Source organism: Spea bombifrons, chromosome 7 (assembly GCF_027358695.1).
Source record: "Spea bombifrons isolate aSpeBom1 chromosome 7, aSpeBom1.2.pri, whole genome shotgun sequence".
NCBI classification, from domain to species: Eukaryota; Metazoa; Chordata; class Amphibia; order Anura; family Pelobatidae; genus Spea; species Spea bombifrons.
In genome coordinates this window covers 34,082,573-34,095,177 of record NC_071093.1, presented here as the reverse complement: position 1 = coordinate 34,095,177, position 12,605 = coordinate 34,082,573, and the positions used below count along the sequence as shown (strand labels likewise).

Genomic DNA, 12,605 nt, shown 5'->3' with positions numbered 1-12,605 from the left:
GTAGGTACAATTATCATTTCACCGCAACAAATGCTAAATAATAAAGAAACAAAACTAATATAACAAATATTTATTTTCTCCTCTTGGACAACTTCTGATCCTAACATCATACCACTCTCTAAATGAGCATATTTCACTCAACAGCTTCATTACTGATTACATTCAGTCCTTAAAGCTCTGTATAGTGATCTCTCTGTGTTCATTACCAAGAATTAGAATAACTCCATATCTGAAGTATAGATAGATAGAGACTTTAACTTGAACGGTGGTTTCCAAAGTATCAATCAACAATACTTGGAACAAATAGTTATACACAACTACAACATATTAACATTACCAGAAATTAAGAATCATACATCTATTGGCCCATCCATGGTTCCTCCAGGTGTTCTTGACGCACCACAAGCACTTTTTATTCATACTGGCTGTATATATTATTTTTTTATGTATTGTCTTACCCATATATTGTAATTAAAACGGTATTTTGTATTAATTCTATTCCCAATTATTTCAATTCTTATCCCAGTACTTTTGATAGCGCTATCACCAATGTGTTTCATGTTCAAGGGATACAGATGACATTAAAGTGTTAGTAAACAGTTGAAAATACATTTCTACCGCTCCTCACACAGGACTTTTAGACTTACCTTTGCTATCTGGACACACCAGTTGAGAAGAAGCTGGGAACCGATATTATCCTTGTGTTCATGTACATAATCCAGAAGGCAGCCGTGGGGCATGAGTTGGGTGACCAGCTGAATAGTGGGACTTAGACAGACTCCTAGCAGGCGCACCAGGTGTGGATGATCCATGCTGGCCATAATAAGGGCCTCCTGTAAAATCAAATATAAAAAAATTATTACTCCCAAAGTAAAAGCTAAAATGTCAATTAACCCACTCATGAGAATGTCATACTTTCTATTATATCATATTATATAGCTTGTACAATTCATGGTTCAAAAATAGAACAGGCTTTTGTTAAGAAATTTTGTTTTTAATAAGACAACTTGGTCTGACAGAAAAGAAAAATAACTCTGGAAATAATATTAATTTAAGTACAAATAAAGCAAGAAATATGTGTACAAATTAATGACAATTATATGCACAGTAATACATTTGATGGTGGCCTGATTCATGTTTAGGGGCAAACAAATTAAATCCTTGCACAAATTGAATACTTGCCTGAGTGCACATATACTCATCCATTAGACACCCCAGACATTAGGAATGATGCTCATTAGATACAGTCCTACTCAGTACTAAAAACCAATGGGGTCTAATCACCAAAGAGACAGTTGATAGTTTGGAGGAGAGTTGGCTTTTAGTTTAAATAGTAATACAACACCAGCGGGGGTTCCCATTTAAGGAAGGAATAAAACAAATTAAATAATGGGTTAAATATAAGTGTTCAAATTGACAACCCTTTCCAGTGCACATTTCAGATTAACACTGGTGATAATTTGCTCTTAAAAATTCCTAGTAAGTACTCAATTAATGAAGAACCTCCATTAACCTGATTGTACTGAAAACTCAAACCTTACTTGAGTAATAATTATTATCAAACTTCACTTGACTAAAGGGAACAAACATTAAAAGATAAAATATCAGGATGTGAAAAACTATTAAAGGGTTAAAGAAAATAGGTTTAAAAGACACGAACTGTTATTTATAATTCTTTTTAAGCAATAATACACACTCTTTGTTAACTGAGTATCAGGGGGTAGAAATGATTGCTATCGGAGTACGTTTTCCTGCAGCTCCTTGAAGAGTGAGAAGACACGCTCACAATGACCCAGTGCAGAGAACCGATTAAACGGACACCCTATGTGGGATCTCTCCATACACAAGCCTTTGTAAGAACATAATACAAAGTCATTAACTAACACCTAGGGAACTCTTTACAGCTTCAAGTTTACAATCATCTTCCAAGATTTCCATTACCACCCTCTCTTCACGGAAACTCGCACCTAAAGCATCTAACAGCTATTGTGAACAAGCCCAAATGATGAGTTCCTGAATATACATGGTTGTTTCTTGTTGTTACCAGAAACAACCACAGAAACTAATTCTTAATGGGCTAGGACATGCCAAGGATTGCAAGTTTTATTTCTTTATTTCATTAAAAAATATACTAACATTAGCTAGCTACTGAAGGCCCTTATGGCAAAATCAAATTCTTTGTATTGCTGAAAATATAAGGGTGGAAATCCTTTTAAATTTAAGGTGTCATAAGTAGTGAAAAGTTCCAAAATAAGATGCTACAAACAATTGTGTGTCTGTATGCAAGCCACTTCATGTTTAGTTTTATTAATGATGATATAACATAATGGATGTGGTTTGGTGGACGTGGGTTTTGTGGTGGGGGTAGCATTTTATCCTTGGACCCAAGCAGCACAAGAAGTACAGAGAAATAGTGATTTAATCATTCCAGAATGCTGAAATGCTACTATGGTAAAGGAATTATCAAATAGGAATATGAGTATCCCAACATTGAATATATAAGGTAGCAGTTTTACTCTAAACAATATAAAAGTTATAAAAAAACTATTTACCTTAGGTATTCTAGTTTTGTTCTACCCTTTTAATGTATCTACTGTAAGATGGGCTGCTTAAATTGTTGCCGCTATATTAATAAAAGATAAAGCTAATAATAATAATAATAATAATAATAATAATAATGTTTAGTACTGAATTCAAGAAATTGTTTTCAGTTAATGCTGTTTGCTGCTTTGTCCTCTCCAGCAGTAAATGTATTTAAAACACAAAGAAGCTGGGTTTTTATCTTATCTTTGGCTATTGACACTTCTAGATTAATTTCAGATATGCCTGAAAACTGAATCCCGGACACAGCTGGAGGTCTGTTGTAACTTACATTGATGTAGAGAACATATATATATGCAAAGAGTTTTCAAACTAAATGGTTGGAAACCGAAAAGCAGTGTCTATCAATTCCACAAAGTGACTGATTATATAAAAACAGTGAACAAAAACCGATGAAAGCTAAACTTAAACTGACATACAAAACGGAGCAGCAATCAATAGCAGAAGAAAGACAATAAACGAGAAAGCAAAGTCATTATAGGAGTGGCATCTAGGAAAAAGGGAGGAAATGAGAAATGCGAAGAAATAATTCACTGATGGTTTCAGTGTCCCTTGTGACTTTAGTTTATATTGGAAGTAACATGTCATTACAATTAAATACAAACTTAAATGATTAAATATTTTTCACTTTATCTCTCTTCCTTTCCATAAATGTGTCCAATTCTTGTAAAAGAATGTAGTTAACCCTGTGAGTGCCACAGGGAAGTATAACACATTGAACTGGGTGAAGACCATCCTTCAATACACTTTGCACAGTATATAATTACAAGGGGGGAATGGGAAACAAGAGAGCTGCTGGAGATCTCTTTGAGACTGATCCAGCTTTAATTTGGCAGAGCAGTCTTGCTGAAAGAACGAGTCACTCGCAGGAATTCGCAGGGAGGGGGAATGTGTCTTTTTGTGATGTGGGATGCTGGCAGCTACAAACAAGGACCAATTGAATGGAAACAAAATGGATGTTAAACCGTCCTGCAACTAAACATTTATCTAAATTAAGCAATTCTGGAAGCTGTTAGACACCAAACTTCTAGTTCGGACATCATTAATACAAAATGTAAGGGCAATTGGAGCTGCAATGAATTATAGCAAACCCACCCAATAAGGTAGAGGATATGTGGAGTAATGCAGTAAGTACGATACAAGTACGATTACATACAGAATGAGCTTAGAACAAGACAGTAGAGCAAAGATCAAATGGAAGTTATGATGGTAACATAAATGATGATATATGGAGCTGTATAAGGCACCATTATAGGGTATTTTGATCAGTTTCTAATTCATTATAGACCCCCCCAGCAGGCAAATGTAGCTACTCTGTTATTTAACTTTCTGAGTGGATGAGATTCCATCACCAAGAACAGGTTAAAAAGCAAGCAAGCTTGTGCAGAACGAAATTCTGCATAAGGAGTGATCATTTGGCCAAGTAAATATTTGAACTGGAAATGAGCAAAGGAAGAATGAAGACAGAGGTTCCCTGTGAGCATCTCCACAGAGGGACCAGGTTTTAAGCCCTGCTGTTACATGCCAGCACTGGTATCTGGACAACACTCGGATCACACAGCCAACGGCACACGGGCAGCTGTAAAAGTGTATGTCTGTGTTAGACGTGAAAATGAAAGTACGAACAGCGAGAGGCTACAAAGTATAGTTGATAAGTAAGTCAGGGCCCACCAGCTGCATCCCCAAGACACAGAACAGAAGGGATTGAGTGATGAGTGAAGGTCCAGTGAAGACACAGCTGTAGTATTATAGTACGTCACAACAAATGTCAATTTTATTAAAGATGGCAGAGGTCTAGAGATTTATCTTTAAGTTTGGGGTCTATTAACCAAAAATGGAGTCTACACGAGAGTTCAACATTTCAACTCCTTGATATTACTATGCATTAACAAAGGGAAAGTGAGTAAGCTTCTCCTGCAAGAAGGGATGAGCTGAATCTTTATAATGTGTAGCTAAATCAGTGATGAGGGTATAAAAAAATCTCCCACATATATCCTATTCATTATGCATGGCCGGCTCAATGAACCAATCCCTTGACATTCTTTAGAAACTTTATATGACCTAACTGGACATCTGCTGGTCTATAGGCATAGACTTTCTAAATGGTTCTAAGTTGGGGCTGTTGTCCATGATTATTATAATTAGCTTTTGCCGATCAGCACAACCAGTTTTACAATTTTATTTTACGTCTGGCTCAAGACATGCATCACACTGATCTCAAAACACAACTAGGTATTTACAGAACATCAATGAGCCATATTTCCCAGTAACTCACACCCAGAGCCAGAACAATCACAGTTATTGAGCAATCTAAATTCACAGTGATGGCCCCCTCTTTAAAGCAGTTTGCTATGGTCACTTTACGTGTTGTACATCAGAGAAGAAATGTAATTTATATGTCATTATGTAACAGCTGTCACAATATATAACACAGACAATACCTCTCTAGGGTGTTAAAACTTTTAAATATATTACTGAATGGGGGAGGATGTCTGACTGCCGTGCAATTACATAGATGAAGAGCATTACTACTCTGACTTCAAATGGGTTAAATAATGTATTTCTCTTCCCTCATAGATACTGTTTGTATTAAAAGATTACTGAAAGTCACGTCTAGTGGGCTACAGACAAGGCCTCTTCTACGTAGTCACATAAAAGTGCAGCTCACCATGGCATAGCCCCACACAGGCTTCCCGTGGTTGTGAAGATTTCATCTAGGAAGCCAGTGCCACCAGCCATTTTCTGGTCAGCCTAGACACCAGCCTCGGGCAATTCACATACGGACATCCTTTCTGTCTACTCAGAAAAATAACAGTGTAGATCTCACGCCAGGTTCTAATGATTCAAGTTATAATGACGTTCTTTCTAATGAAGAAAACTACAATGTGTGTGTGACATAAAGACACAATAATACATTGTGCCTTCCCACTAAACATTCTAAAAATTCTTGATTTGATTATGTAATAATCAATATTATAAACTATTTATATATATTATAACAAATCAATACTTTTTTCAGAATGTGGTTTTCACAGAAAACCAGGAATTTCATAAACCCATCACCAAATCTCACTATCACATCTAAATGTCACAGTTCAAACATTAAGGTAATTTATGTGTAAAATAATACTTAAGGATGTGCTTATGAGAACTAATAAAATATGTTTTTCAGATTTCTGGTTGACTAACGTGGTTCCCAGGGGTGCGTAAATCTATAGCCTGGATTTACATTTTGACAGTAATTTGCCTTTTATTCCCAGCAGCAAGATGATCAAAACAATTTAAAAAACAAATTGCCATGTCACTCTGGAGTTCTTTTTTATGCCTTTCGGATATTCTTTTTTCAAAAAGAGGATGTCTGTAGAATTTATGTTAAAGTGGAAAAAAATCAGCTGTTTCAATGAAACACATGGGGGGGAGAGCAAAAGTCTTGATTCAAAAAGTTCTCCAATTTATAAAATGAACAACTATTTAAATCAATGGTGTTGACCACCAAACACAAAAAGGAGCGTCATAATGTGATGCGCATAATCACTGCCTATATGGTAACAGAAGGAACAAAGATACCTCTGTGCTATGGATATCTGACCGCATACAAATAGTTTATGAGAGTTATCAAAATCCACAAAGCAGCCTCATAAATCCACAGCTGTGCTAACAAAGGTGAAGAAAAGTGTCACTTTTGTAACTTGTAAATGGAGCACTCTCTGGATTTTAAGTATAAGCGTGATTAAAGAATGGCATCTACAGATTTTTCTCATGTGTTCCTTCCCTCCGTCCTGCCACACTGTGTAGAAAAGTGGGAGCGGAGCTGTGAGAACTTACAACCAAATAAAAATGTGTCCCTATTTGGGAACCACACTTCCCCCTCTCTGTGTCTTCTCTTGCATCAACCATGCATGCATCAAGCGAAGGAGCAGAGGGAGACCTTGGCAATGTAAGCCTTGCACTTGTAGCTAGTAATTATTTCTGAACGACTAATGGAACACTCTGGTTCAGAAGGGTTACGTAAAGTGGTGTATTAATCATAGAGGACACATCAGCCAATGGCAAAATATGCCTGCATGGAAAGATGCTTATTATACACAATGCCCCCTTACTTTCTGCGCAGTTTGTGTAGGATGGGTTATAGAAAGAGGGAGCTGCAACCAAGTGTGTTAAGAGGGCACACAATTAGGCAAATGTTTAGAGCAGGCCTCCATTATTTTCAGAAAGTTCAATCATTTTTTAAAAAAAATAAATCTAAGCCATTATGACTCAAGAATACCAGAACTGTACATTTTCTGGGATGATTAAACCTTGTGTCATTATCCGCAGTCAGGGTTCAATAGAGGCCTAGTGGGCCCTATGCTATAAGCTTGTGCAGGGGCAGGGCTAATTATCTGATTTAATGGAAAAATGTACCCTTTTGAGAGCCTGTTGTCATTAACACTTAAATATGATGTAAGTGCAGTAGAGGGTGCATAGCTATCATGCGGAAGAGAGATCCCTTTCTGTCTAGAAATGTTGGAAAATAGACCCAGCTGAACATGTGCGTGCATGTTGTGCAATCGCTTATTACCATTAGTTTATAGAAGGTTCTAATGCTGTACACACAGGCAGGTAGCTGGCCCACCATCATGAAACTTTCCATTAATGTATTTTCCCAGCAGGGCTTTAGGAGACCAGGCAGGACTTCTAATGTCTGTAGGGCTCCAGTCTCCTGGAGGGATAAGCTCTTTAGCAGCTGTACAGAAAAAGCATTACTCTCTGTGTTTCCTTGATGAACAATCACATGTTTCGTGTCAGTAGCAGAATTTAAGGTAAGAGGACGAGGCCCCAAAGGCATGTTGGGAACTACTTGTAAGCTCATTTGAACAGAGCCCTCCTCACCTGTTTCTGTATATAATCTTATTATGTTATATACTAATCCTCTACCCTTTGCTGCAGAAACTGAAGGCACGATATGAAACAATACATAATAACAACTGCCATAATAACAACTGCAATTCAGTCAGCCCCCTCCTTATTAATTAATCTACTCCCTCCATGTGTTGTTTTTTAGCATGCCTTCCTAAAAGCCTTCCCTATTGTTATATAGCAGTAAATACTTCTAATGCTCTCACAGCCAGGAGATTGATATTCAGCTGCTATAAATCACAATATTGTGATGCATTGTATCACTAGCCTCCCTAGAGTTTACAATCTATTTCAAAACACCAGATATACACAAAGATCATGATTGGGGACTTGCCAAAATCACCGTTTCTTTAAATAGCGACAGGGGCAGTGTTGGGTTTTAAAATGACCAAAGTGTCTATTTCACCCTGACAACCATCCCAATGGATTATGTCGAAATAACAATCATTAACAAAAAATAACAGTAACTGGTCAGGACTGACCCGCCATGACTTCATAGGCTTAGCCACAACCAACATAAGAGGGGAAAGGAACGTGGCTGCCCTAGACGTACTTGCCTGCTTGCCAGCATCGTGAAATATGCTGGCATCCCCCAGCACAGCCATGCCGAATGGGCACCCCTGGGATGCCCCCCCCCACGGGGGAATCCATCACCTTCCTCTTTCGTTGGTGCACCTGGGCTGGCTGCCCCAAAACCAGCCCCTTCTTCAATGTCCCCTCACACGTCTATTCTTAAACAGGCCCAGAGTGGGGGGACAGCTCACTGGACACCTGTGTCAATGTGGAGAAGGGGCCCAGCATATCCAGTTTGTAAAGAGACGGAACCTGACCACAAAGGCCACCCTACACACTGCCCCCCTACAAATCCCAGGGAATTCCCTGGCCATCCCCATCATGCAACCCTTGGCCTCAATGTTACCTTGCAAGTTCTAATGAGTTTACACTGTCAATCTTCGAAAATTCCCCTGCTAACATTTACACACAAAGGGCAAACAAAAGCAGCAAGTGGAATGCAACAAGGACCACTGACAATAAAAAGTCGTCTTTAAGAAGGCAGCCACAGCCTAGACAATCACTAATACAGCTTATAGCAGTGGTTCTCAACCCGTGTATCCTCAGGACCCACATTTGTCTTTGGTCATTAAGTCGCGACCCAAAAATAACCTCAGAAAAGATGAGGGAGTGGAAAGGCTGCCCGCAGGCTGCAGCAAGAAGACGGGAGGAGCAATCAGAGAAAAACTTTATTCAGCTCCCACTAGGAACAGGCAGCGACCGCAAACCAATCAAGCAACTTGCTTTGCGGTCGGGGAGTAATATTAAAGTACATGCCGGACCGGAGGCTGCCTGATGGCCCTGATTTTTGCGGCCGCGGTCCTGACAGCCTGCTGCTCGCAGATTGCCGCTAGAATGTGTAAGGCAGCCCTAGGAAAGTGAAATTTTCCCGGTATGCCTCCAGTCTGGCCCTGACCCTCCGCGACCCACTGAAGACAGGGTCGCGACCCATGAGTAGTATACCTCTGCCAATAAATGTCTGCTTTATCCATATAGGTATCTCCACAGGGTTTAAGATAATAACCACCACAGGGAACACATCATCATTTATATATAGCCCATGATCAGTCTGTATGGTCTTTTGTTATTCTATTTAGATTAGACTATTTGAGGTTAGCAGAGATGACGGAGGATGCTATGAAGATGCACTCAGAAATTAGATATTCCCACAGTCTGCAATAACTAAGCCCAAAATTACACCAGGGAGAACAGTCATCATCTTCATTCCATGCAGCCCAGAGAAAGATGGCAGCCATGCAATGTCAGTGATACCAATAAAAAGAGCTTCCCGAACACTGTTACCTGCTCCATGGAAAGAAGGATAATGAATCTCATTATGTAATTATGTCACCTAGCCAGACGTGTTACCTTAGAAACAGCCTCATTGTGAGGAACAGAATGGAAAATTCCATCTGAAATTAGTTCGGTAGTTTTAGGGTAAATTGCTTGTATTGTGGATCTCGAAGGTCTGTAAGGCTTTCTTTCCCATTAATGCTACTCCGTTCATCTCTCGTCTGAATAGGATATCAGGAAATCTATTTACTAACACGCATTATGTCATTACAGTCATTAGGGATCCATTAGAAGGAGGTAAGGGGCGCAAAAACTGACTGTCCCATTGCCAAATTACTTTCGCTTTGCATTTTCCTAAATGCGTAATATATCAGTACCTTAACCTCTTCTTTCCAGCAAGATATTTGGTCCTAAGTTTCTTTTCATGGAAGTGGCTTTATATATTTCTGGAAGCAGGTTAGTAAGCTAGAATGGCTCCAACATTTATATCTATATTCACAGAAATGTATAAAACAAGAAGGTCAAACATCTCCCCTCAATGTTCACCCAACCAAGTGCCACCATTAGCAATTTTTTCATGTCAATAACCCTAATATAACGCGTGCTTTGAACAAGTGGCCCTAAAGACAAATGATCTTTATCAAACATCATTAAATAGATGTCAAATAACCCTCTGACTCCATAAGGAATACTACACGGGGTACATGTACCACAGGTAGAGGAAAATAGTAACATTTGCATCACTGGCCTAACTTTTAGATGGTACCTCTCCAACGAGCATCTTTATTGTCTTTACAACATCTCAAACAGGTAAAGAAAGGACAGATGAAAGATAATTACAGGCCATAAAGACAGATTTACACAGACTGGTGAAGCAGTTAATAGAAGCGAGCAGGTGAATGAGCAGCCTGTGTTTAACGTCTGTCTAACGGTCTGTAGTAAAACAAGGTTCTGTATCTGAATTTTCATGTGCCATTAAAAAAAATAATGTGTTCCTAGAAGGTAAACTAAGGATACACCTCTTTCTGCCGCAAGCAAATGTAATCAGAAGAAATCAAAGCTTAAATGAATCGAATCAATCAGCTTGCACATCATTGTGCAGGGAGTGAGTTGCTTTCAACACTTGAAATCTGAGTGAGCTTTGGTGTCTCTTTTAAAAAAAGTAGTTCTTTGGAAATGAATTATTCTGTCCAAATGTTATCTTTATACAAAATAACTTGTAAGATAATTATATATACTGTCAGTTTCTGCCCTGCAAATGTTTTATTGCCTTTACCTTTGGTCTCAGTGTTTTAAAAGGTGGTAATTAACCCAGCATACTACTCCTACCGTGTGTGAGAAGTATAATTTGCATTTTTTAAAATGATTAATTGTAAGGCTATGTTAGCATAAAATATAAAATTTGGACCACAGATAAGAACTATTCGGCCCATCTAGTCTGATAATTTTTCCTGATGTAAAGTCTCAGACCTTATTCAGCCGTTGTGTTAGATTCGGGATAACTTTATGCCTGTCTTTTCTGCTGGGAGCTTCTTCCGCTTTTCTATATAGTATATATTACATTCCTTCCTTACACTACATCTAAGCCTCTGACCCTATAGTGTTAGACTAAAAAGGAAAAAATGCTATATGCTCCTTGTCAAGTGGTTTGGTTTTATATAGAAGTATTCTAAAATTTGGAGCAAAACCAAAATTGTAGTCAAATAGTTCTTAGATCAATATGTTTGTACAATCTCATACAACTGAACCGTCTTTAATTATTTTCTTTACAGTGATGTTTCTACTGGTTAACCAAAAAGCCATCTTACTAGGCCCCCTACACAGCAAGGGATGGATTGGTGGAAGAAGCTCCTCTAAGGAACAAGGGACAAAAACAGTGGTTTGGAGAACCCTATACTGCTCATGTTTCTTTATTCAAGTACTGTGGCTGATTCTTGCTTCTTAAGTAATAGGAGAAATATGTTTTCAAGATTTATTACACACTATATGTGTGGAGCTGAGTTAGTTTCACTAATGTGATCTATAGAGCAGGTCATGGTATGGGAACTTCTTCTCTGGAACTAAGACCAAAAGAAGTGACCGTGGTTCTCAGGTAGCCTTTGTAGTGTATTACTCTATAGTCCGGTGCTCTTCGCATTGTGTGTACAGTGCGGATATATCCATTTGACTACTTACATCCATGAACTCTGCATTGGCTTTGGGGCCTGTTGTCTCATTCAGGATCTTAATGGCCACAGGTATCTTCACTGTCTCACCTTCAGGGACCCAGATACCCTAAGAAAAGCAACAAAGAAGGAGAATTTTATACATATACATATATACAAAATAACTACATTTTGTAGTTCAGAAAATACATTTATGTAATAGCGTTTACAGATTAAAAAGTAATATATTTGTATTAGAAATTGTTTAATGCGTATACCAACTGAATCTTAACTTCCTGTTGCCAGGATATACATGATTAGTCATTCTTGTTGAGTAAATTCTCCCTGTTTATTAAGTTTCTTTGGTGGAAGTTTATTTGTCCTGGATAGGAGTTCAGAACAGGCAACTAATTGATATTCTAGTTCTGCTACCTTTTGCAAAAGCTTCCATTACCAACTACTTTAAAATCTCTGAATGATTAACTAAATGCACAAACAGTTGTTAGCATTAATAAATACTTTTAATAATGCTTATAGCTGTATTTGTTTATTAACAGTAGACGCTCAGCCCGGTCAACCATGTTTCCAAATTCACATTGCAATACATACTCGTGAATTAAGTCTTCAAAAAAGGGGCTGAACATTTCCAGGGTAAAATATAATACATTTAACAGCACCCTTCTATTATTAACAAAAACCAAAACGGTGTCAGAGCCATCTTGTTTTCCTTATAATCACATAAAGGGTATATATTTCTTATAATGAGAACAAAGAAGTTGTTGTCAAGTAAAGCGAAGTAGGAGACACAATATCAGGCAGAACCACAAGGATGAGTCAGAATCAAGGTTGAGGACAAGTCGAGGTCCGGGTACCGGAAGTCAGGATCAATGAAAAACAAGCCAAGGCCTGCGGCGGCTAGTTAGGCAGTTGGGGAACGGGGGGGGGTCCCTCTCTTCTTTGCAGCTGCTGCTGCTGGTTGGTCGAGGGAGGTCTTCCCCTTCCCCATGGAAGAAGCACCGAAGGGGTCGCCCCCTTCTCCGTGGCAGCAGGTACGTGGCAGATACCTTATATTTTATATCTGATCCTCAGTTCTTACAGGTCACACCAAAATGTATA

General features: G+C 38.5%; 1 protein-coding gene across 2 annotated transcripts in view; it reads right to left on the bottom strand.

Moving 5' to 3' along the window:
* ERBB4 (erb-b2 receptor tyrosine kinase 4) overlaps positions 1-12,605 on the bottom strand; it is a 350,674-nt gene that overhangs the window by 30,930 nt on the left and 307,139 nt on the right. For both annotated transcript variants that reach the window (XM_053471691.1, XM_053471692.1), the window contains exons 19-20: positions 11,521-11,619; positions 648-833 (exon numbers count right to left, since the gene is read on the bottom strand). In XM_053471691.1, the coding sequence (XP_053327666.1) occupies positions 648-833; positions 11,521-11,619 (285 nt within the window). The remainder of the gene's footprint in view (positions 1-647; positions 834-11,520; positions 11,620-12,605) is intronic.